This window comes from Pseudochaenichthys georgianus, chromosome 24 (assembly GCF_902827115.2).
Source record: "Pseudochaenichthys georgianus chromosome 24, fPseGeo1.2, whole genome shotgun sequence".
NCBI lineage: Eukaryota > Metazoa > Chordata > Actinopteri > Perciformes > Channichthyidae > Pseudochaenichthys > Pseudochaenichthys georgianus.
In genome coordinates, this window is record NC_047526.1 from 24,707,213 (window position 1) to 24,730,879 (window position 23,667).

General features: G+C 42.2%; 1 protein-coding gene across 2 annotated transcripts in view; it reads left to right on the forward strand.

The window, feature by feature from the left end:
* The window catches only part of fndc1 (fibronectin type III domain containing 1), a 42,136-nt gene extending 25,062 nt beyond the window's left edge, over positions 1-17,074 (forward strand). For both annotated transcript variants that reach the window (XM_034076554.1, XM_071201978.1), the window contains 7 exons: positions 3,553-3,789; positions 6,322-6,430; positions 13,854-13,933; positions 14,234-14,263; positions 14,808-14,969; positions 15,066-15,188; positions 16,334-17,074. In XM_034076554.1, coding sequence (XP_033932445.1) covers positions 3,553-3,789; positions 6,322-6,430; positions 13,854-13,933; positions 14,234-14,263; positions 14,808-14,969; positions 15,066-15,188; positions 16,334-16,449 — 857 coding nt within the window. In that variant the 3' untranslated portion in view covers positions 16,450-17,074. The remainder of the gene's footprint in view (positions 1-3,552; positions 3,790-6,321; positions 6,431-13,853; positions 13,934-14,233; positions 14,264-14,807; positions 14,970-15,065; positions 15,189-16,333) is intronic.
* The last annotated feature ends 6,593 nt before the right edge of the window (positions 17,075-23,667 follow it).

Genomic DNA, 23,667 nt, shown 5'->3' on the forward strand with positions numbered 1-23,667 from the left:
ACCAACAGATCATGCATTGCAGCATTACCCATAATCCTCTCTGTTTCAAAAGTACTGATTCTGGGTCTGTTACTTTAGATGAAAATAAGGAGCCACTCCCCATGCCCCTCTGAGAGATATGTGGTTAAAACAAACCCAATGGTGCTCTAGGAGGAGATGCCGGTGATAAGGGGGGGGGGTTACCTTGGTTGGTGATTGGCTAATGGTTACACAAGCCAAAAAACGTTATGACATCATAAAGTGGCTAAATCTGATCAGCTCATTTTCAAACAGGTTTTTATATAAATGGATCAGGACAAAAAGTGAGAGAATCTTTTTTCCTGAAACTTTCAGAATCTCTTAACGCAGAGGGGAGGACACATGTTGATGTGTAAAATACATGAAAAAGTGGATTTTGCATAATAGGCATCCTTTAACTCACTAGCTTTTCGTTACACAATTTTAACATACTGTAATCTCTTCCAGAGCTTAGCTTTGAGTTTCTCCTGCAGCTCGAGTCTCATATTTCAGGTTAAACATGATATTTCCAATCTTTTTAAAGGACTTTCATCTCCCTCAGACAGATATACAGCTAATGTGTGAAAAGCAACGCTTCGCTCAGAGATGATGCGTTTCTCTCTACTTAAGCTTTGAGAATGTGGTTTGTAAACACATTTTTATTAGGCATATTGGATCGCTATGAAAAAAAAGTCATCAAATAGAAAACAAATATACTTTCGTCTGATGTTTGAAAACCATCCTCTTCTAAAATATACCTTTTTATGTTTACTGTCAAAGCCAGAGAAAGGCACATATTATCTTCACCGGAAGGCACGATAAATAACATTTGTCTCTTGCTAGGAAAGTTAAAGAGAACATGATTTGGCATGTATACTTGGCTTCTGAGCACTCCATGTTTTCTGGTTTGATGAATGTGTGGCTGTGCTGTAAATAATGATGGCTGATGGGAGTTCTGTCTTGTTTCTTGTGGGAGGAATACAAATGGACCTCTATCTTGGCTTTCTTGGATTTACCTCGTAAATCTAGGGCCATCTAAGACTTCACAGTATCCATCGGCCAAAAAAAATGAAACACTTACAAACACTTAAATGTAGCATGAGTTATTTTTCTCATTCATATCATAATGTAGTGAAATGCAGCTATAGTAAAGCACTAAATCACTGATCTGTGAAATATATATATATATATATATGAGAATCAACAGGAATAAGTGTATCCATCTAATAGTTGATTTTGATGGGTGGCTTCCATCTGTAATTGGATCATATCATAGAGTTCACAGAGGACACATTGCTCAGGGTGTAGAGACGTGATCTCAGTAAACTTTGGCCCCATGCTTTCCTTTTACTGTTCCTATGTGCTTATTTTGGCGCCTCATAATCACCTCATCTAGTTGCACAAACAGACCGCATTATTCTCTTGACAGATACAAAAACAGCCTCTACATGACTTCAACCTCATAAAAACAACTTAATGTCAGAGGTCCTTTCAATAATGCTTTGTTTAATGACGGTACTTTTTGTGATGTGATCATCTGTTGGAATAACAACTGTGAAGACATTGTATCAGACTTGAATATTACAAGCATTTACAGACAAATACTTGTAAGTACTCAATGTTTAGCTTCTGAAGATGTAGTTCTATTCAGTTAGACCATGATCAGTTATAAGGGATATACAGTTAATACAGTTTGAGACTGTTTTAGGAATAAACCTGTCTTTTACTATATTGTTAAGTCAGCCGTAGCCTAGCAATAATAGCTACAATATAAAGAGTTCTGTCAACATGTGTCAAGAAAAAACTGCAGAAACCTAATATTGCACTTACGCATATTGGGATCTGTAAAGAGACAGATTACAAAAGCAATGTTCAAAATAAACACAGCGAAAGCCAATATATTGGGACTTTTATTACTTAGCAAGTGTCAAAAGCACTGGATGCTACACTTCCCATAATGCAACTCAAGCCAAGATGAATGAAAGACGAAGCATGAGTTTTAAGACGTAACAAAAATCCTTCCAAAGTCTTTAAAGATTGTGTGGAACTTCCCATGGGAGCAATTTGACTTTGAGATATAAAGTAGTCGGAGTGTCAAATATTGCACCTATTAGAGCCAATTCTAATAAAAAACTATCGCTGTAATTTAGTGCCATTAGTTGCCATGCTAGTCTAACTATGTGGATAAAACTGAGTAATTGCTTTAGTATTATCCATTGACAATTTGATGCAGTTTGTCAGTGTTATATTGATCCATTGGGACAAGAACATGGCGCACCATCTATCTTGGTAAACAACGGCTCTCTTGTTATCACCTCACAGCGCCATCTGAAAACTATTACTCTTCCTGAGATAAAAACAGGCATTGGAAATCATAAAAGTTAGGGGTGCTGACCTCAGTACAGAGAGAAGGCTTTTTTGGCTCGATGTGGAGACATCCTCTTCCCTATTTATTAGTTTAATATATTCTAGCTTCACATTCAGCAGTCTGCCAGTCTACTGACACGCTTTGCATTAACTGTTTGACTGAGACTTCCCTTTGGTCTCGTTTTCTGTCCAGGGATGGTTTGGATGAATCTAGCCTCAGGCAAAACGTGGGACAAAAAGTATAAACTAATAATTATTAGCAGTTGCTTGAATCTGCCTTACAGTAAGATCCAGATGGATGGAGTTTGCCACATGACTACCAGGACGTTTAGACTATGAAAAGACTTCCTCATGCCTTACTAGACTGATATTAGAGTTGACACTATGTGAACTGTCCTAATACTGTTTCCCAGTGTCATTTGATCCACGTCTGGCTCAGTGTTTTGGATTTCGTTTTTCAACAAGCAGAAGAGGACAGACAGAAGGACACATGAACAGAGCACAACATCTGGATCTTCTGTGTGTCTGAGCCAGTGCTGATTGTGGACATGTGGATGCTGTACTGAAATGCAGCCTTACAAGCCTCTGTGACACATACATCTGCTCACCTTGATGACAGATCAATAACATAAGCCATATGATTGTATACACAGCCTAAACCCATAGAGCCTCACAGACTGTGTTGATGTGGTGTTGATACTGACACATGTTGGACTCTTGGCCTGCGCAGAGGGCCAATCATTTTGGGAGGTGGGAGCGACTCCAGTCAGACTAGGAATTGTGGGATATCTGAAGTATTCACAGCTGTAGGTCCAGCTGGCATTTTAAGAGTTGAAAACAACAGAAAGTGACACAATGGGGAGAAGAGAAAACAAAGCAAAGATAGCTGGGAAATTATGCCAACTTCTTTGAAAAATGACTACAAATAAACCACAAATAACATTGAAACTAGAAGGGTGTTTTGAAGTGCAGACCTCCGCCCACGCTCTCAATGTTAATGAAAATGAAAAGTAATGTGCATGTAAGCCCTCTAGTTCTGATCACTTAACAATGTTATTGGTTCTTTCTTGGCCCATCTACACCATTCCACCAAGTTTCATTGAACCCATCCGGGTGTTTTTCAGTAATAAATTGCCAAAACAATAAAATAAATACCTTCTCTTCTGCATCACTTTTTCTTTCCCTCAGCTCCTTATGTGAACTACATCCGGAAGGACCTTTCTTCTCCTTGCTCCTTGACAGAGGCTCTGGAGTTTCTTCAGGTTGACGTCCTAGAAGAACTGATACAAAAGGACAGCCTGACAGCCAATCAGAAGCAGCCTCCCAAAGACAAGCCTCGCAACTTCACCGTGGTCGCCATGGAGGGCTGTCACTCATTCATCATCCTGGACTGGGGCCGCCCACTGAAGGACGATATGGTGTCAGGTGAGACGAATAGGCAAAGTATGAAATGTTTTTCCTGTGATTTTTGGCCCAAACTATCCATAGTCAAGTTTCCATCCAGATGTAGCACACATATTTAAATCAGATATCCTGGGAAAAACCGCAAAACAAAAAGAAAATGTTGCAGAAAAAAAGAGTTTCAGTGATAAAAACATGAAAAGACATGATGCAAATATGGCATTTATGTTTGTCTTGTATCTTTATTAGAGAAACGATACAGCTCACACATATCTGATTATTTTGTCTACCACTATTTGTCAGCTTTTCATCTGTGGTTTGGGATAAGCCTTAAACATGTAGCCACCATCCCTCCTGACCCTCCTGAGATTTTAGGAACTCACTCCAGCAGTTTATTGTGCATAAATCATGAGAACAGACTGCATTGAACACATGTTATAGGGCTCTTCAGCTCCTGCAGAGAGTCTCAGGGAAAACCTAAATTCCTTTGACCTAGAAAGGGACACATGAGGGGAAAACAGACGGAGAGTTGAGATAAGAGCATACTGTATGAGACGTGGTGAATGTCAGAGGCAGCCGCCTAGCCAGAGAGAGAGGTAGTATGTTTTCTTTGGCAGGGAAACAAGCTCCCAGTCATACTGTGGGCTGGTCCATCCACTGATGTGTAAAACAGATAGTACTCTCTACAGTGTTTTCTTTCCATCTGTTGTCCTTGAAGTTCCCTATTCTGGCACACTATCTTGACGCTTAATTGTTTTGCTTAAGTTGTCTAGACATGTCTACACCTTCCACTGATTTCTCCCATTTCAAAAACTTTGGTTGATCTTACATGCCATGCTACCTTCCAAAAAACGCATTTCCTTTGATGTGTTGTGAAGCTTATACGGATTCTCTGCTGATATCAAAGGTAGTTGTCCAAAACACAGAAGCTTCTAACTTGTGGATTTCATACAGTATCGTAGTACTGCAAAGACATTTTCTGATACACACACGTATGCAGGTACAGTTGACACATGAAGATACGATCACAAGGTGCTGTTTTAGTCATAAGGGCTGCATGGTTTTCTCTGCCATGTCTTACAAGTTATGGGTCACGGCTTTCAAAACAAGTGGATGGAAACAGCTGTTGGCAAGTGAACTCAAGAGATGAAGGGACATTAAGCACAACAAGTGTTAACTTTAACCCAACTTCTGGTTCCATTTACTGATGCATTAAGGACCTTTTATTTAAGAATGTGGGCAAAACACATCATCCACTGGTTATTATAAGTGTTGCGTTCGGCTCAAAGGACCTGCTCCTTTGGAATCATTTAATACACTTATATCAAAAGGAGAAAAATAGTGTCAAGTGTCTACATCCTACTATATCAAACTTCAGTTTAACAGTGTAGAATGGAGAAGGAATGAAAAACCCAAAAGAAGAAAAACAAAGTAGCTAGTGTTTCCCCTCCTGTCAACACACAGCTGTGTTGGTGCGGCTCCAGTCAAAATAGAAACTCGGATTCAGAAGTCCAATAGAAACAGAGGGTAGTTTGATGTGCGGCAGAGTTGCTCTCCATACTTTTAAAGTGAGTGATCGAGTGCCTCGTGACCTGAGGTTGCTTACCGGATTCTAAAGATCAGTCTGCGTGACTGAGGAGAAGAAAACAGACGGCAGGTTGGAGGACGGTCAGCAGAGGTTTAAGAAAATGCAACGGCTGCACTTTTCTCTGTTTAATATATGGGGGACCACCTACTATCACAAAATAATTGAAAGCATAAAGTAAATGTTGATACTTTATAAATAGCAAAGGTCATGCGAGTCCAAGGTCGGTAAAGCAGAAAAGCTGCTGGGTTTGTTACTTTTAGACAGAGGCAGCCGAGCCCTTTCAAGGTCATCTTTATTGTCCCACGAGGGTACATTTATCTTGCAGCCAGGATTCACATATATAAAGGGAATACCAAAAGACAGCATAAAAACAGCTAGCAACCTAACAAAATAACAGCTGCTTCTTGATGTTTTCAAGCACACTGCCTTTTTTGCCTTGCTTCCCAACATGCGGTGCCTTTCCAAAGTTATTATTGATCCCAATAAAAATCTCCTGGTTTTGATCCAACAAAAAAATGTATGGGATCATCCACGGTCTGGAAATTCTATCATATTCGCAGGAGAATATTGCTTCTGTATTTGATTGTTTGGGAATCGTGGTTACTCCAGGCAAAGTTCACAATAAATGCCAAAAATAATAGGTAATAAATATCCATTCCTGACAAGTTAAAAAAACAACACTAAGAAGAAAAAGTGAGGCAGTGTAAGAATTACTAGAAAAATGCCTTTTTAAAAAACAGATTTTTGTACCAAGCTAAGCTAACCAGCTGCTGATGCTAGCTTCATATTTACCTTATTGACATTTTACGGTATCGTCTGTCTCATCCAACTTTTGGTTAAATAAGATTTAAAGTTTAAAAATGTCAAAGTATTCATCTCTTATTGAACTTTAGCTTATTGTTTTGTGTTATGTCGGACAGCAACAGCTAAAGATCTCTGCCCTTTTTTTCGTTCATTGTTCCCCACAGGCTACATGGTGCACAGTGCTTCATATGACGACATCCTCAACAATAGATGGTCCTCTAACCCCTCCAGTGGGACACACCTGGCTGTGGAGAACCTCAAACCTAACTCCAGGTATAACACATTACCACCTGCTGTGTGTTTACATCAATGTGTACGCATGCATACAACACACACATGCTCGTTTCGGGGTTGATTTCAGGTTCAGTGATTCCCAGTATCATCGCACACATGGGAGTCATAGAAGAAGAGAATCTGATTTACAAACAAAGATTTGTTATGTTGAAACATGGCTTACTCAGAACTGCATGTAATGTTTCCTAAGCCTCAGGTGCAGGTGCTCTGAATGACTGTTTATAAATGCCGTCATGACATAGTGCGCAAAACGTGCGTGTTGTCTGGGTGTTTTTTTTGTTTCATGTGCACATGCATACGTGTCTGTTGGTATTGTTCCATTGTGTTGGTTGGATGCTTAGACCGCAGTGCTTGTGTGAGACATCATAAATCCCTCATAGTGAACTAAATCAGTTTGGCTAAACACATTTGAATGTGCGCCAAAATGTGACATGCCGTAAAACTGTTTAAAGATCCTAGAAAATTCTGGCTAACGTAAATAGAGCGCACTTTATCTGACACTTTCACAAGGATACAGTCACCTCGGTCTGTTTCAGTTATTAGAGTGGGTTTCCAGAACCCTGTCTTACGAGACATGGGTTGCGGTTTTCCAAATAAATGCATGGAAAACGCTCTTAGCATGTGGACCCGAGAGAGGAAGCGAGAGTTCTTTGCCTAAAAACCTTTTTGTTGTTCCACTTCAAGGGTACGGTTTAATAGTACTAGCTACAGCTAGTTTGATCGAATTACATGGGACTAAAGGATCCGTTTAGTCATAATTGAGCCAATGTGTGATACAAGTAAAATCATGTAAATCGTTTCCTACCTTTCACAAAAAAATGGTTGTCTGAAAATAAATTTCAGATGCGTGGGTTCATCAGGGATAAATGATCCTTTTGAGCAGTGCAGGCACACATCTGCTCAAGGTGTTATTATAGGTGTCATTTTGTGGACCTTCAGAACCCAAACACCTGCTGCTGAACCCAAACAGAGCTGTGGGCTTTAGGTAAAGTTTTCCTAGAATCTGCACAGAGGGATTCCCTCCCTGGCAACCAGTTTACGTTTGATAGTTTATGTGACAGGGTTGGCATTTCCCATGCTGCAGGCTCCTTCTGGTTGCCAGAACAACAGAGTACTCAAGTCCTAAACACACGTGTGTTACGCTTGGGTGAAGCAGGTAGGACTCAAATGCAGAATTTAACAAAAAGCGAGCAAAAAAGGCAGTATCCAAAATATCCAAAACCAACGAGCAGCACAAGGAACACAGACCGTGGAATAACATGGAGGGGAAACAATGAACTGACATGGAACACAGGGGAAGACTAAATACACAGAAGGGTAATCACAGAACAAGACACAGCTGGGCAGGGGAGGAGAAACACAAGGACAACAGGTGAACACCATCGGGTAATCAGGGAGGGAAACAGACAGAAAGCAGACAGGCAGGAAACGGGGGTGAACACTTTACACAATAAAACAGGAAACCCAAAGACAAGAAAAACACCAACACAGACAAAACTACAAACGTGGCATAACATGAGAATCGTGACAGAACCCCCCCCTCAAGGGACGGATCCCAGATGTCCCAAAAAAAAAAAAAGGTCCAGCAGGGTGGGTGGAGGGGGACCGGAGGGAGGACACATAACTAGGGCCAAGAAAGGGTGGGTGGAGGGGGTCTGGAGGACGGGTCTCGGGCGGACGGCCCAGGGGGAAAGGCAGAGACCAAGGAGGGGGTCTCGGGCGGAAGGCCCTGGGGCAAGGCAGAGACCAAGGACGGGGTCTCGGGTGGACGGCCTGGGGGCAAGGCAGAGACCAAGGAGGGGGTCTCGGGTGGACGGCCTGGGGGCAAGGCAAAGTTCAAAAAGGGGCGAAGGCCACAGCGGGCAAACTCAGGAGGCCGAGCATGAGGGCGAAAGCAGCGGCAGGAAGAGTCAGGGGGCCGGGCCCGAGGACGAAGACCGCGGCACTCAGGGGGCCGGGCTCGAGGGCGAAGACCGCGGCTCTCAGGGGGCCGGGCTCGAGGGCGAAGACCGCGGCTCTCAGGGGGCCGGGCTCGAGGGCGAAGACCAGACAGGAACAGGAGCCAGTGGGACAGGCTTCGGCAGGATCCCCCACGGAAGAGGACCAGGAGTTGGCAGGACCCCCGGCGAGACAGGTGATGGTGGGGCCTCCAACGGAACAGGACAAGGGGTTGGCAGGACCCCCGGCAGAAGAGTTGTCGGCGGGACCCCCAGAGGAACAGGACATAGGATTGGCAGGACCCCCGGCAGGACCCCCGGCAGGAGACCCGTCGGCGGGACCTCCAACGGCACAGGACATAGGGTTGGCAGGACCCCCGGCAGAAGAGTAGTTGGCAGGACCCCCGGCAGGAGAGTAGTCGGCGGGACCTCCAACGGCACAGGACACAGGGTTGGCAGGACCCCCGGCAGAAGAGTAGTCGGCGGGACCTCCAACAAGACAGGACAAGGAGCTGGCAGGACCCCCGGCAGGAGAGCAGACGGCGGGACCTCCAACGGGACAGGACATAGGATTGGCAGGACCCCCGGCAGGAGAGTAGACGGCGGGACCTCCAACGGGACAGACATACGATTGGTAGGACCCCCGGCAGGGGAGTAGTCGACGGGGCCTCCAACGGGACAGGACATGGAGTTGGCAGGACCCCCAGCGGAACCTCCAACGGACCAGGACATTGAGTAGGGACTTGAGACGTGACTCGAGAGGGGAACTAGAGAGGGAACTCCAGAGGGGACTAGAGGAGAGACTAGAGGAGGAACAAGAGGAGGGACTAGAGGAGGGAACTCGAGAGGGGAACTAGAGAGGGGACTCGAGGAGGGACTAGAGAGGGGACTAGAGGAGGGACTAAAGGAGGGACTAGAGCAGGGACTAAAGGAGGGACTAGAGGAGGGAACTCGAGAGGGGACTGGAGAGGGGACTCGAGAAGTGACTAGAGGAGGGACTAGGGAATTGACTAGAGGCGGGACTTGAGTAGGGACTAGAGATGGAACTCGAGAGGTGACTCGAGAGGGGACTGGAGAGGGGACTCGAGAGGGAACTGGAGAAGGGACTAGAGAAGGGACTTGGGAAGGGACTAGAGGAGGGACTAGAGGAGGGGCTCGGGAAGGGACTAGAGAGGGGACTAGAGAGGTGACTAAAGGGGGGACTGGAGAAGGGACTAGGGAAGTGACTAGAGGAGGGACTTGAGAAAGGACTTGAGAAAGGAATTGAGTAGGGACTGGGGCCGGAACCATGGCTGCTGGGGCCAGAACTGGGGCTGTAACCATGGTTGCTGAGGCCGGAACCAGGGCCGGAACCATGGCCGCTGGGGCCAGAACTGGGGCCGGAACCATGGCTGCTGGGACCGGCACTGGAGCCGGAGCCACTGGAGTACGGGCTGGAATCCTGGCCTTGCATCTTCCAGAGACCTTTTGGAGGCTCCGTGGACCTCCAAACGCCAGACGGGTTCCTAAGAAAAGGTCTGAGGTTGGAACTGGAGCCGCTGGAACCGGAACAGAGGCCTGGACCATGGCTGTGTGGGCCAGGTAATCGAGCAAGAAAACATAGCTCTGCGGGCCGGTACTGATGCATGGATCCATGGCTGTGGAAACCGGAACTGAAGCCGGGATCATGGCTGTTGGAGCACGGGCTGGAATCCTGGCCCTGCGTCTCTGATGCGGCTTTCACACCAGCGCTTTTCAGTTTCTAGCTCCGAGCGGGAGCTTTTCTGGTTCAGCTCCGGTTTCCCTTTTCAGCTCCCGCTCTGTTCACACGGCCCACTGGCGCCCCAGAGCTGCCCCTGCTGCGTCATGACGTCACCGTTTACATCGCTGATTTGCTCCCCAACGGCAGCGATTACGGCGCTCACAACAACAACAACAACTGCGTCGGGTCGATGATCGTGTTGCTTTTAATCACACGAAGCCAGAATAAATTGAATAACGACTTCTCCAACCTTATACTTTGCTCCAGAGTGCCGTGGTTCATTGTTTATTAATGTGTTTCTGCAGCATTTACCGACCGCTGCAGTGCAGCTCTTCCACAGGAGTTTATTCTCCCGTTAGCTCCCGGTTAGCTCCCGGTTAGCTCCCGGTTAGCTCCCACTGCAGCGGCCGCTCTAAAGTATTCACTGTCCGACTCACACAAGCAGCTGATGCATATCCCCAGTTCCCCTTAGCCTAAGTGAATGTGTGTCAGTCTGAATTGATGCTGTTTGGTATCACAACGCTGTTATGAAAGTTTCTCTGGTATACAACGGGTGATGTTAGCATAGCAACCGAAGCTAAACTGACTACTTGCATCCGATAGCTGCAATAATACAAAACAACACGTCTGCCTCTCTCCACAATGATCGATAACAGTGAACGGATGGTCAAAGTAAGGTACAAATAAACAGAATCACACGAAGCCTGGTTAGTGTTGCCTGACTTTATAAAGTGTGTTTATAGGCACTACTGCTTGTAGGCAGGCATGACAGTCGACCCATGTTCAGGGGAGGTGGGTTTAGTTTCCTGCACGCCTCGACGTAAGAGAGACGTAAGCGACGTCGCCTCTTAGCTCCAAAGCTCTTGCCTCTGGACCGACAATTTTTTGGAGCTGGAAATGAAGCGGATTCCGGAGCTAAGAGCCGGCGCCGCTGCGGTGTGAACAGGAAAACCCGGCGCTTTTCAGGCTCTAGCTCCGAGCCGGAGCTGAAAAGGCGCTGGTGTGAAAGGGGTACTAGAGGCTTTTTGGAGACTCTGTGTACCTTCAACAGGACAGTAGTCGGATCCCAGGAAAGGGTTAGAAGCTTGTGGCCATTATTCAGGGCTACTTGTAAAGGTTTGTAGCCACTCAGGCAACAAGCTCCTGAGCCAGGGCTTGCGAGCAACCTCCCGGTGTGCCTCCTTCAAAGCAGCCTCTTTACCCCGTCTAGATGAGTCGTTCTTCCAGGTGTAAAACATTTACTCCAGAGAGTACCCAAGACATTCCACCTGTGGGGCCAAAACATTGAAATCTGCTGAGTCCAAATTTGGTCGGTTCATTCTGTTACGCTCGGGTGAAGCAGGTAGGACTCAAATGCAGAATTTAACAAAAAGCGAGCTTTATTAAATACTATAAAGCTGTGGCAAAAAAGGCAGTATCCAAAACCAACGAGCAGCACAAGGAACACAGACCGTGGAATAACATGGAGGGGAAACAATGAACCGACATGGAACACAGGGGAAGACTAGACTAAATACACAGAAGGGTAATCACAGAACAAGACACAGCTGGGCAGGGGAGGAGAAACACAAGGACAACAGGTGAACACCATCGGGTAATCAGGGAGGGAAACACTTTACACAATAAAACAGGAAACCCAAAGACAAGAAAAACACCAACACAGACAAAACTACAAACGTGACATATCATGAGAATCGTGACACATGTGTATGTACACGAACATGTGGACACGTTTCTTGGTATCCACAAGTTTTCCTGATAAAAAAATTGATAAATTGAATGAATTACAAAGCATTTTCAAACTTAAAATGTAATCCAATGTGATGATCCTAAACTCATACTTTCTGATCTTTCTGGAGATGACTGTTTGGAATTACTTTAGTTGAATTCATTTGTCAAAGGCACATATTTAATTATTTCATCTTGTGTGAACATCTGCTGCTTTGTCTAACATGATATTAGATTGATTCTCTTCATTGTTGGTTGAACAAAACAAGACATTTGACTGGGTCACATTGGACTACAGGAAAAAGTGATTTTTCACTGTTCTTTGAAGTTCTCTAGACCAAAAAGGATCAGATTATTCTGTAAAGAAAATTCAATCAGGAGAGACGGTTTTGATGTGATGATACATATTTAATGCGCAGATACACAAATTAATGTGACAGTAGTTTTGGCGATTAGGCCCCGTTGTGCAGGAAGTATCATTCGGGAGGGTAGAACCGATCCGATGAAAACCCCCCGGGGTCTAGACACTGGTGGTGGTGAATGGATAGTTGGGTCGGTCTGAGGAGGAGTGGTTTAGCTTGACCCTGGATTCGGAGGGACGGGAGGTGAAAAGAGGGGAAGGAGGGTTGCGTTGAGTCACCTGAAATGACAGCTGTCGGAGGGGAAAGAGCAGAGTTTAAAGGGTTTGACGGCAGGCTATGATAGGCTCTTGGGAATAGAGCGAAGTGATTGGCTAAGCTGAAGAGTGACGCCCCCGGTCACTTATTGAGAGGAGAGAGAGTAGAAACATGGAGATAGAAATACATGAATGAGTAAAGACGGTCTTCCTGGTTGAACTTGCGCTAAGCTTCATTAGTCATCAATTGCAACCCTAGTCTTACTATTTCTTCTGCTGCATTCAGGTCTCTTGCAAAATGGAGATAAATACACATAGGATTTGTTGTGAATTTGAAACATCTCTGCTGGTTTTTCCCTACTTTTGAAACATATGAGTTTCAGTGAATGCATTAGAAAAATGTAGTTTATAATCGCTAGTTCACTTGGCCAGTTGCATAGATTTCCATCTGATAAGAAGACAAGAAGAGATGCTCTAAATGAAGTTAAGAGCTATCTAGATTGAACATATAAAATGGCTAGCTTGCCTCCTTCTGTTTTTATATTCTCACTCATATTTTCTCTTTTTTTACCTTCTCCAATTTCTTCTCCAATATATTCTTTCATTACATCATCTCTCTGCAGCTGTCGTCTCTCTCCCTCTCTGGTGATATCTATTTTGGTCATTGTCGCCACGTGGCTCTGGTGATTGGATCCAGGCCTGGTGGCTGCATGTGGTGAAGGTTTTTGGCCGGGGATTGGCAGACCATGAACTTACTGTATGCGACCTTGCAGACTGGGGGGAAAGCACATTATGCGCACAATACTGCATTAATGAACACATGCTTGCACGTCAGCCAACTTCAGTGGAAAAGTTTGCAAATTCTCAAAGTTGTCACTGGTGTTGTCGTTTTTAATCTGAGAGGATTTATTAGTTCCTCCACCACCCGGAGACAAAGTGAGCTCACCATATTAAAGCTCTGTGAGAAATCTAACTAATCCTGTCTTTCCAACTAATCCCTGTGATACATTCTCACTCAGCATATTTATCCCACTGCTTTACTTTTTCCACATCTTCACTTTTTCTTTCTTTCGTGTCCTCTGTCCTTCTATCTGTCAATCTCCATGTGTCTAGATGTCTCCTTTTCCCCTCTACGCCCTTCCCTCCACCCTAATCCCTCCATTCTCCCTTCAACACGAGCCAAATAGCCATTTTATTGCGCTGCGCTCACTTTGGTTGCATATGAATATAAAACAGATTAGTCTTAAATCAGCCTGAAGCATGCCCAGTCATCTGCTATGGTCTTTAAAATGTTCCTCACCTTCACCCAGTCACAACAACACTGATGGAAAAACACTTGAACTACTAAACCTCTTATTATATCCTTGTGTTTCCATTCAGGTACTACTTCAAAGTGCAGGCCAAGAACGTGTTTGGTTTGGGACCTGTGAGCAATACACTCACCTATGTCACAGAATCAGGTGTGTATCCTGTCAACTTTTAGACGCCTCATTTACTCCACCGTCACTCGCTAGATTTTTTCTGCTGTACTTGAGACATCCTGTTGGACGGCAGCATGCAACGAAAATGTCACGGTGACGTTCATGGCATTGAAATACGAGATATTTAAATATAAAACCATCCCTGCAGTAAAAGCACACTACCAGATGTACGCTGTGCATTATGGGGTTTTCATTTTTCAAATCAGGAGAATGCATTAAACCTGCAGCGCTGCCTCTGTGCTTTTCCTCCCTGTGAAATGATCACATGTTTTCTTTCAGACGATCCTCTTCTCATCGAAAGACCACCTGGTAAGTCCATACACCGACTGCAACTCATTCATTTAACTTCTGCAAGTCAGCTGAAGGTTTTAAAGAGGGAAGCATACTTCAGTTTGATCTGTAGCAGTCCTGTGATTACTGTGTGAGGCAATCATTATTTTTTATTTGTAATTTACTTTTTATTGGCATTTAGTGTCAAACATTGTCGCAACATATTGTACATTGCATCTTTACATCCATGACATACATCTGTTCATAGTTCTTTTTAGCAATATACACATGATGACACAAAAAACCCATTTGAGAAAGACATAAAGAAAAAAATGAAGATAAAATAAAACAACAGTGAACAATTAGGGAGTAGACATGTCTTTACAGCAAAACCATCCTTCGTAATTACCCAGAATTACCCAGAATGATGTATAGGCCAACTTATTAAGCTTATTGCTGATACTTTTTACAGTGTATATGTTGGCCAATATTTATTCGTTTCTAATCAATATCAGTTTCTCCATAGCTCTAGCATGTCTTTTCACAACATGCATGTTTCAATGCCACAACATCTGCTCCTCAGGCGGAGAACCAATCTGGATCCCTTTCAGCTTCAAGTTTAACTCCGCCCACAGCAGCTGTAAGGGCAGCCAGTATGTAAAGCGGACATGGTACAAGAAGTTTGTGGGCGTGGTCTTGTGTAATTCTCTCCGATATAAGATCTTCATGGGGGATGGTCTGAGAGGTAAAGTATAAATTAACTTTCTACTTGAAAAAACAGTTAAAATCGATGGTTTTCCCATCAAATAAATACTAAATAACACACTTTTCCCCTCCGCAGAACCATTTTACAGTATCGGAGACACTTTTGGCCAGGGGGAGGACCATTGCCAGTTTGTGGACTCCTACAGGGACGGGAGGACGGGTCCAGCTTACCTCTCAAATAATCTACCCTCAGCACAAGGTAAACAAGTTGCAGATTTCTGGCATTCAGACCTAAGCTATTAGCTTTCTCTCATGCAGTCTGGCTCTTTATGGACCAGCTGCATTGATGTTATCAATGCAGAGTACTGTTGCAGAGTCGTTTTAGATTAACTTGTTAAAGAATCAACCAGTTTTGCTTGTTTTAGCCCAAATCTCATATGCTTTTCATTACCGTAGACCATTTCCCTAATCAAACCTTAACTTTGTAAATGAATGCCATTACTTGTTGGCTATCTGTGATTCCAGGTCATATCAGTACACAGGTAAAATACTTGAAACTTGCTCGGGTTAAGTTATCCACAAACTTGTTTATTTTTAAGTTTTATTTTTCTATAAAAGTTAGATAACATTAGCGCGGTTTGAAATTAGCTGGTGTTGTGAAACACTTTTGATGTGTTTGACATCCAGATCACTCTACAGATGAACCTTTCCAACAACTTGATTACAGATTTCCAATTAAAATACCTCATGCGTGTTCTTTTAAACTGAGTTGTAATGATGTAGAAGCTCTGTGTATTGGCTTTTATTTAGAAATGAAGGCTGTTCCAATTCTCTATTTTTCAACACAGCCAGGGAAATACTTAAATGTTTGACGTCTGTGAATATTATCTGATTTTCTATCCCTAGGACTGATTATCAAGCCTAATACAGGGGTCAAAATTATATAGTTTCATTGAAAACCAAAAAAACAAACAAAGCTCAGTCATTTCCCTAGAAATGATAGGCACTGTAGTTTATTTCAATCAGCAATTTATTCTAATTTGGAACACAAGTGAATATTTACAGAAGCAGGATGTATCTGTATGTGGGAGTGACTCTTAATGCCTACAGTATGTTCGTTATAAGGAACAGGTCCCACAATGCAACAGTGCAACACATTGATTTTTTTTAATCGTTTTTGGACATCAGTGATGGTCTACAGCACAGAGGAATCATTTTCATCAGTCTTTGGATACACAGACAATCCAAAGATTTCAGCTGTGAGAGGCCCTGGGAGACTGTAGAGTTGACATGATGTCGAGCAAATACATAACTAAGACATTGCTAACAGTGATGATTAATGATGATTACATCCAGACATGCTGAATTCAAGTCTCCTGTAAATATAATTTCTCTCTTTTGCAGGATATTATCGCGCCTACAGACAGCAGCCAGTTTCATTTGGAGTCGTTGGCCGACGCACAGCCCATCCATTTGTTGGCTGGTATGAATGCGGGGTTCCCATCCCCGGGAAGTGGTAACACAGGGGAGACGTTGTTACAGAGGGCAACCCTTCTGCATCCTGCTGCAGGCTCTTACCTTCACTGGTCTTGCCTTTAAAACAGACTTTTGCCTGCCACAATGAAATTACAGCACTATGAATTTATCCCAGCTTCACAGAAAGAGAATATAGTAAACGACCCAATGTATATCATTACAATGCACTTTTTATATAAAGCAGTTTGTATATGAGGGAAAAAATAAGCATGTGTGCTATTGCTACGTATAACTCTTCTTAAAGTGTCATTGTATTATTCCCATCCATCCCCAAAGACATGTCCTCACCCAGTGTTATTTATCTCATCAATAATGCACACACACCGTCAAACCAGTGACATTGGACCAAAGCACAAGCTACAAAGTAAACTGTAAGAACGGGCACTTAAAGGTGTGTGTGTATAGGTCTGTTCATTTTCTATTGTGAGATTTGTATTTCATAACATAACAGCTTCTGACAGCTACTTTTTTGTTTTTTTGTTTGTGTTCTTAATCCATCATACTGTGTTTTTTTCCCTGTGACACATTTTTGGTATCCACCAGAATTCATTAAAAGTTACTGTGTAAGTTTTGTATGTATACGGACCGTGAATAAAAGACCAAATATTTGCTCAGGAACTGTGAGAGATTGAATAAAAGTGCTATTAAAAGCACAGCCATCCAAAAACATGAATCACATCATATTCTCCTGCTGCCACATTCTTCTTTAGCTAAAGCTCCAACAGTATACTTAAATCCACCTAATTGGAATATTGGAGGGAAACTTTGATCCATCTGGCACAGCAACTGTTAAAATAAGACAAAAAACGAAACGTATTGAACCGAAGCAGGTGAGGGGGAAATAGAGGTTTATTGGCTCAAGCATGTGAGCAAATGGGGAAGAAACCATGTGTACGGTTTTAACACACACAACCCATACATATCCACATTTGCCTTGGCTTGCTTTAGTACCATAAATCTATTTGGTTTGAAATCAGTGATAAATAGTTCATTTCAAAAAGTACATTTCTTCAGTATACATTTTATTTGTAATACTTGTGTATTGAAAGTATACAACTAATGAGTACATAACATCCATTTTATTTTAAACGAAAATACAACAATTTTTGTTCTAATATTAAATACAATATTTTAGGATTATTAATACTGGTTGGTCAAGGTGGAGCTAATTTAAATGAACATAATGTATTATATTTTAATATTATAGCATCTTTCTTGTGTAATGTAACCTTTAACTGTTAATATGAAGGGAGGTCAAAAGTATTGGTATAAAGCTGCAGAAAATGTAAATACTTAAATGTACAAACATTCCTCCAGTTTAAAAAAAATCTTTTTTAATCTATATTTTTTGGAATGGAGTATTTCACCACTGCTTAATTTCTTATATTACTCCGGTAAAGGTTATGAATACTTCTCCAATATTGCTGAAATAGGACTCACTTCTGTGGTGTTAGAGTTGGAGAGGCCTACAGGACACATGTGTTGAAGATTTGTAGTTCATTAGTGCCTTTTTGATCCTTGAAACGGAGTATTAACCGAATTACCTGACGGATTAATTCAAATATTTCTTCCAAAGTTGCTAACTTCCGATACAAATTTTACAGGGAATACACTTTCATTTTCATGCCCAAAACCAATTATCGAGGTCCGGTTTTATTATGTCGTTCGAATTAAACTCCATCTGTGTAAAATAACAGAGTAAAAAAAGGAGTGGGTCAGCTCAAGAAACCAGGTGGAAACGATTTCACAGATGAATATTAACAAATGGAGAGGTCTGTGTGGCATGTGTTGCCAATTATTCAGTATTGCAGTTATGAGATTCGGATTCATTTTCAAGATTGATTGCTCTTTCCGTAAAGCCAGACGGCAGAACTGGTGCTGCCCTTTTCACTGCTGGACTAAAACTGATTGCAACTGTCAGATTTCTTTTAGAAAAAGTTGATGATATCCAGTAGCAGCAAGGCTGAATTTTCACACATGCAACACAACTCCGCCATATAGCAAATTACGTATCACTTTTAATAATCCCCACCATTCCTCCAGGAGTAGAATAAGATCTTTATAACGCACAAAGGTTGAGCGTCATGCTGTACATCCATCACTGTGACACCTTCACTTACTCAGCCAAGAATAGGATTCAAAGTTCACTGAGAAATAGCTGAAGAAATGCAGAAATATCCAAAAACATTCCCATTACATTAAGCAGAGTTGATTCAGCTCTCACTTACCTTACTTGAACTCTCAGAGTTTCAAAGGTCTGACCGGCACTCCTTTATCAGGCGCTAGTTTGTTGAGGTTGGCTCTGATGTACAAAAGCAGTCCGATTTTAAAGACATTGAATTATGATTGAGTTTTGAGAGAGCATGACATATTTTCCCTTGGCAGTGAAAGAGAGATAATGATTGTTTTGAAGTGATTTGTCAACACTTTGGTGGAAGGTGTCATATGTCAACTGTATTTTCCAGGTATGTTGAGGGTGGATGAAAGCCTCTGTTACTTGTGTTGTCGGTGAGGGGATGAAATATTTTCCTTGGCTGCATGTTGCCTTGAGTTGACCACAATATGGAAATGGAAATCAATGCATTATGGGGAATCCCAATCTGAAAGTACATGAAAGAAATGGGGGGAAAAGAGGAGAGGAGACAGAAGAACAAACACACTTATAAACATGCGCACATGAAGGCTACCACATCTGTTTCAGATGTTACTGCCTAAAGTTATAGTTAAACTCGTATGTGTGCTTGTGTGTATCTCGTTCAGAAATTATAACTGCTGTCATAGGGAAGAAGAAAAATAGATAAACTATAACCAATATAACAGGAGTTCCAAAGCTACAAGCTGAAAAAACATGAACGTGGTCCAGGATTTTAACTCTGCACCACTGCAAGGAAATCGTTTTTGGAAAGACCTGAAACGCATAAGTTAGACTAGAGCATGTGATTCTGAAACCCCTAGCTGTGGCATTTTAACAGCCTATTCCAGGGAGGCTATTCATTGGGGGGGGACCAACAATTCAATAACAATTTGAATACTAATTTCCTGCCATTCTAAAGGAAAATACATAAAAAATCACTAACACATTGGATATTTTAAAACCTGTTAAACCCCATGGCCCTGCCCGTGGGGGCAAAACACAACAATAGTCACGAAACTGTGTCTCAGGCATGGGTGTAGGGGTCCGGGGGCGTGTTCCCCCGGGAAGATTTTTTTTAAATGTTGAAGTTAAAAGCATCAATCTATGGATACATCTCAACAACACCCATGTGAAACAGAACTGAACAGATTTACTTTTTCTTTATGCATATTTTACAAATCACTCCCTTTTTAAACTGTAGTATGAGTTGGAATGATTTCATACCTGTTATTCTCTTATTCTCTTATTTTGTATAACTATAATGATCATATAAAGGTGTGCCTTGGAAATACTTGTTTTGCATCAATCTTGATACAGGGTACTTATTATATGTTATAGTTTGGATTCCTAAAGCTTTTAGTCTACTATCCCATCATTCAAGGGTGGTTTTCACAATAAGTAATGGTTTATTTTTTGCACGGACACTATCATTTACATTTTTTCACTATGTTCAATCTGAATTTACTTTAAAAACATCTATATTGATATCTATATTATATACTGACACTAGCCCGCCAAACCCTGGCTAACAACTGAAACCAGCTAGCCCATAGCTAGTTAGCTACTATTCCTGAAAAGTTCGGTTTTAACATCAGAACTACAAGTTACTTACACAAAGAAGCTAAACCGGAGGGTTCATTAACATTACCATTACGAAATAAAATAATATAGATTACTTTAGGGCTAACTAGAAAATATACCAGAACTGATGGAGGGCAAATTAAAACATGACTGACCTGCTTGGAGCATCAAGCTAACTGAAGGTGGACTCAGACGTGCAACAGCGAAATACACCCGCGGGTACAAAATAAGGAACCAATTTATTATGAAAAGAAATATCATTTTGGTGAAGCTCACAATAACAGAAAATATAGATGTTCAAGTATACAAATAACCAAAATAAAGAAGTCATAGAATAGCAATTTTATTTAAATTAAAAAATCAAAACTTTTTTTTTTTTACTATTTATTTATTTATTTATTTTGAGTGTATCTGAATATTGGGGGGGATGTCCCCCCCCCCAATGTATATGGTGAATACGGCCCTGGCCTATTCATCAAAATAAGTTAAAAAAACCTTTGCTTCAAACAAGAGTTCTGACCCAGCAACACGTCTGGATGTCACACATGTTAAGGCCCTGACAGACCAAGCAGTCACCAGAGGACTAGCCGACGCTGAAGTCGGCTGTTGCCTGGCCGTGTTCTCCTGCGTTTTGGCCATGTGTCGCACGGGAACACACCGCACCGACTTCAGTGCGTGAGTGGCAATAACTCTCCTTACCAGCAGGCGGCGGTAGTGTGTATTCGTCATTCAAAAGAGGCAACAACCGGAAGACAGGTCAGAAGAAGAGTATCTTTTCTCCGTAATATCATACAGAGCTGGCCTCTCCTGGATCAAGGTGATGAGCAGGTCTTCGTTTGCATCATTCCAGATCGCCATGATGAGATGAAAATGAATAGCAGTCTGTGTGTGCCTTCTTAAATCGTTTGTTTACATCCCTCACTTCCGCTTCGCTTCTCATGCACTGATTTGCTAGCTGAACAGCCAATCAGAGTGATTATTTGGTCCGACTGCCAGACCCGATGCATGGCCGATTCAACATGTTGAATCAGCCATGCATCGGGTCTGGCAGTCCAAATAAGGCGTGTCACGGTCGACGGTGCGGGACACACCAACCTGACTACGGCGCCGCGAATGCCCGACAGCCTCTGACGGCCTCTGACTCCCAAAATCGGGTTGGTGTGTCAGGGCCTTTATCACAGACAGTAAAGGCCCTGACACACCAGGCCGATTTCGGCCGTTTTCGTTAGTCAGAAGACGAAGCGTGTCCTGTCGCCCAAACTCAATGGCCGTGCATCGGGTCCGATCGGGTCAGGCAGTCAGACTAAGCAATCACTCTGATTGGCTGTTCAGCTAGCGAATCAGTGCATGAGTTCGCGAAACGGAAGTGAGGGATGTAAACAAACGATTTAAGAAGGCACACACAGACTGCTATTCATTTTCATCTCATCATGGCGATCTGGAATGACGGAAACGAAGACCTGCTCATCACCTTGATCCAGGAGAGGCCAGCTCTGTACGACATCACTGAGAAAAGGTACTTGAACCGAGTAGTGAAAACCGGACTCTGGCTAGAGATTGAAACGCAATTTAGTTTCTCGGGTAAGATTATCTTTTTCATCAATTGAGCTCTTTAGCAGATACTGTTGGCTTTTTATTGTTTGCCAGCGTACAGTGACGTTAACGTGAAATGTAATTTGTTATTTCAACCTTGTGTTTTGTTGTTATCTTGTTGCTAGCTGTTGCTAGCTGTGCAGTTTGGCACTGCATATAGATATGAATTGGACATGCTAACTAGCCACAATGCTTACATCGTTTATTTGTGTGCTTCAGAGAAAGAGCTGAGGAAGAATTGGGATTCTATGCGAACCCAGTACACCCGGTACAGGAAACTTGCCCCTTCGGGTAGTTGTGGAGCACAAAGGACTGGCAGACAGCCGTGGATCATAACCAGGCTGCCGTTTATAGAGCCCTACACAAGAAGGAAGGAGAGTACTTCGAACCTCACCATCACGGTAACTATTTTATTTGTTGAGTACAAATAAATGTTTCTTGCTTCTTTCATTTACAAAAACATTATTTTCATTCATTTGGTGGTTACAGTGTTAAATATAACAATAACAATCCAATCCAATACACTTCATTTATATAGCACAGTTTAAAAACAGAGGGTTTGCCAAAGTGCTTCACTATGAACATAACATTATAATAAAATATAATATTACACAAATAGATACAAAATAATATATAAAATAACAGAATAATATATTATTGTATTATAATTATTGATGTGCTCATCACCTTAATGTTGCAGCTGGTAAAGGAGGAGCTAATTGAAATTACATGATATACTGCTGGGTAGCTTATGAAATTCACCATGGGATCAATAACGCTTTTATCTTAACCTATAATAATAATACATGATAAAAATATGTCTTGATTATATTTTGTAGTGTTCTGAATCTTCTAGAAGTATATCTTTAGCATCTGAATAGAGCATCACAATGTGTCTACAATGTGGCCGAGGCTATATACAGGACGGTCCTGTACACAACGCCAAATGGCTATACAGGACCGTCCTGTACACAGCTCTCTGAAATGGCTATATACAGGACGGTCCTGCCCAGAAGCCCTGAAATGGCTATATACAGGACGGTCCTGTATATAAGGTCTCTGAAATGGCTATATACAGGACGGTCCTGTGGATAAGATATCTGAAATGGCTATATACAGGACCGTCCTGCAGCTAACGTCAAATGACTATATACAGACCGGGCTATTATAGCATGCTTAAGCAAGTTTCGCGGGTGGTAATGTAGGGATAGGATTCACAGATAAATATTCTCACGACAACATTATTTTCAATGACTTTCCCCTCAATATAAAATTGTGGCAATTAAATCTCTTTCCATGCCAATTGCTTAGCTTTTTATGCTGATTTCAGTCTTTTTTTTGGCTTATCTTTTTATGTTGTTTCAATCATTTTCTACTTTATATTTTCCAATGCACAATGTTTTACTTGTAAAGGATATCACTGCATACTTTAAAGACTACTCGGTTTTATTAAAACTGAAGTTTTTTTTTAAAGAATACGCCGACATTTCGTTGACGTGTAGTGATTTTGCATTGAAAGCAACACAAATCATTTATCGGCTACGCCGGCATTTTTCTTTTAGAAATCGGAGAAACCGTCTTTTGAATTGTATGTAGTATGCTATACATTTTTGTAATTTATCCTGCTGTAAACGTTAATTGTACACCAATTATATCCATATTTCTGTAGACTACATAAAAAGCGACTCGATTTTTCTGCCGATAAAGACGTGAAAATCCCATGAAATGTCAGGTTTCATTTCTAAAATTGGTGAAGGTCACCCTCTGGTTTCAAACTGGAACACCTTTGATACCTTATCTTGTCATTTCGTAAATCCAAGTGCTGGCCCCTTGCCACAATACAATCTATTTTTACCAGGCAAATTAATATCACATTACATTAACGGTAGTTAGG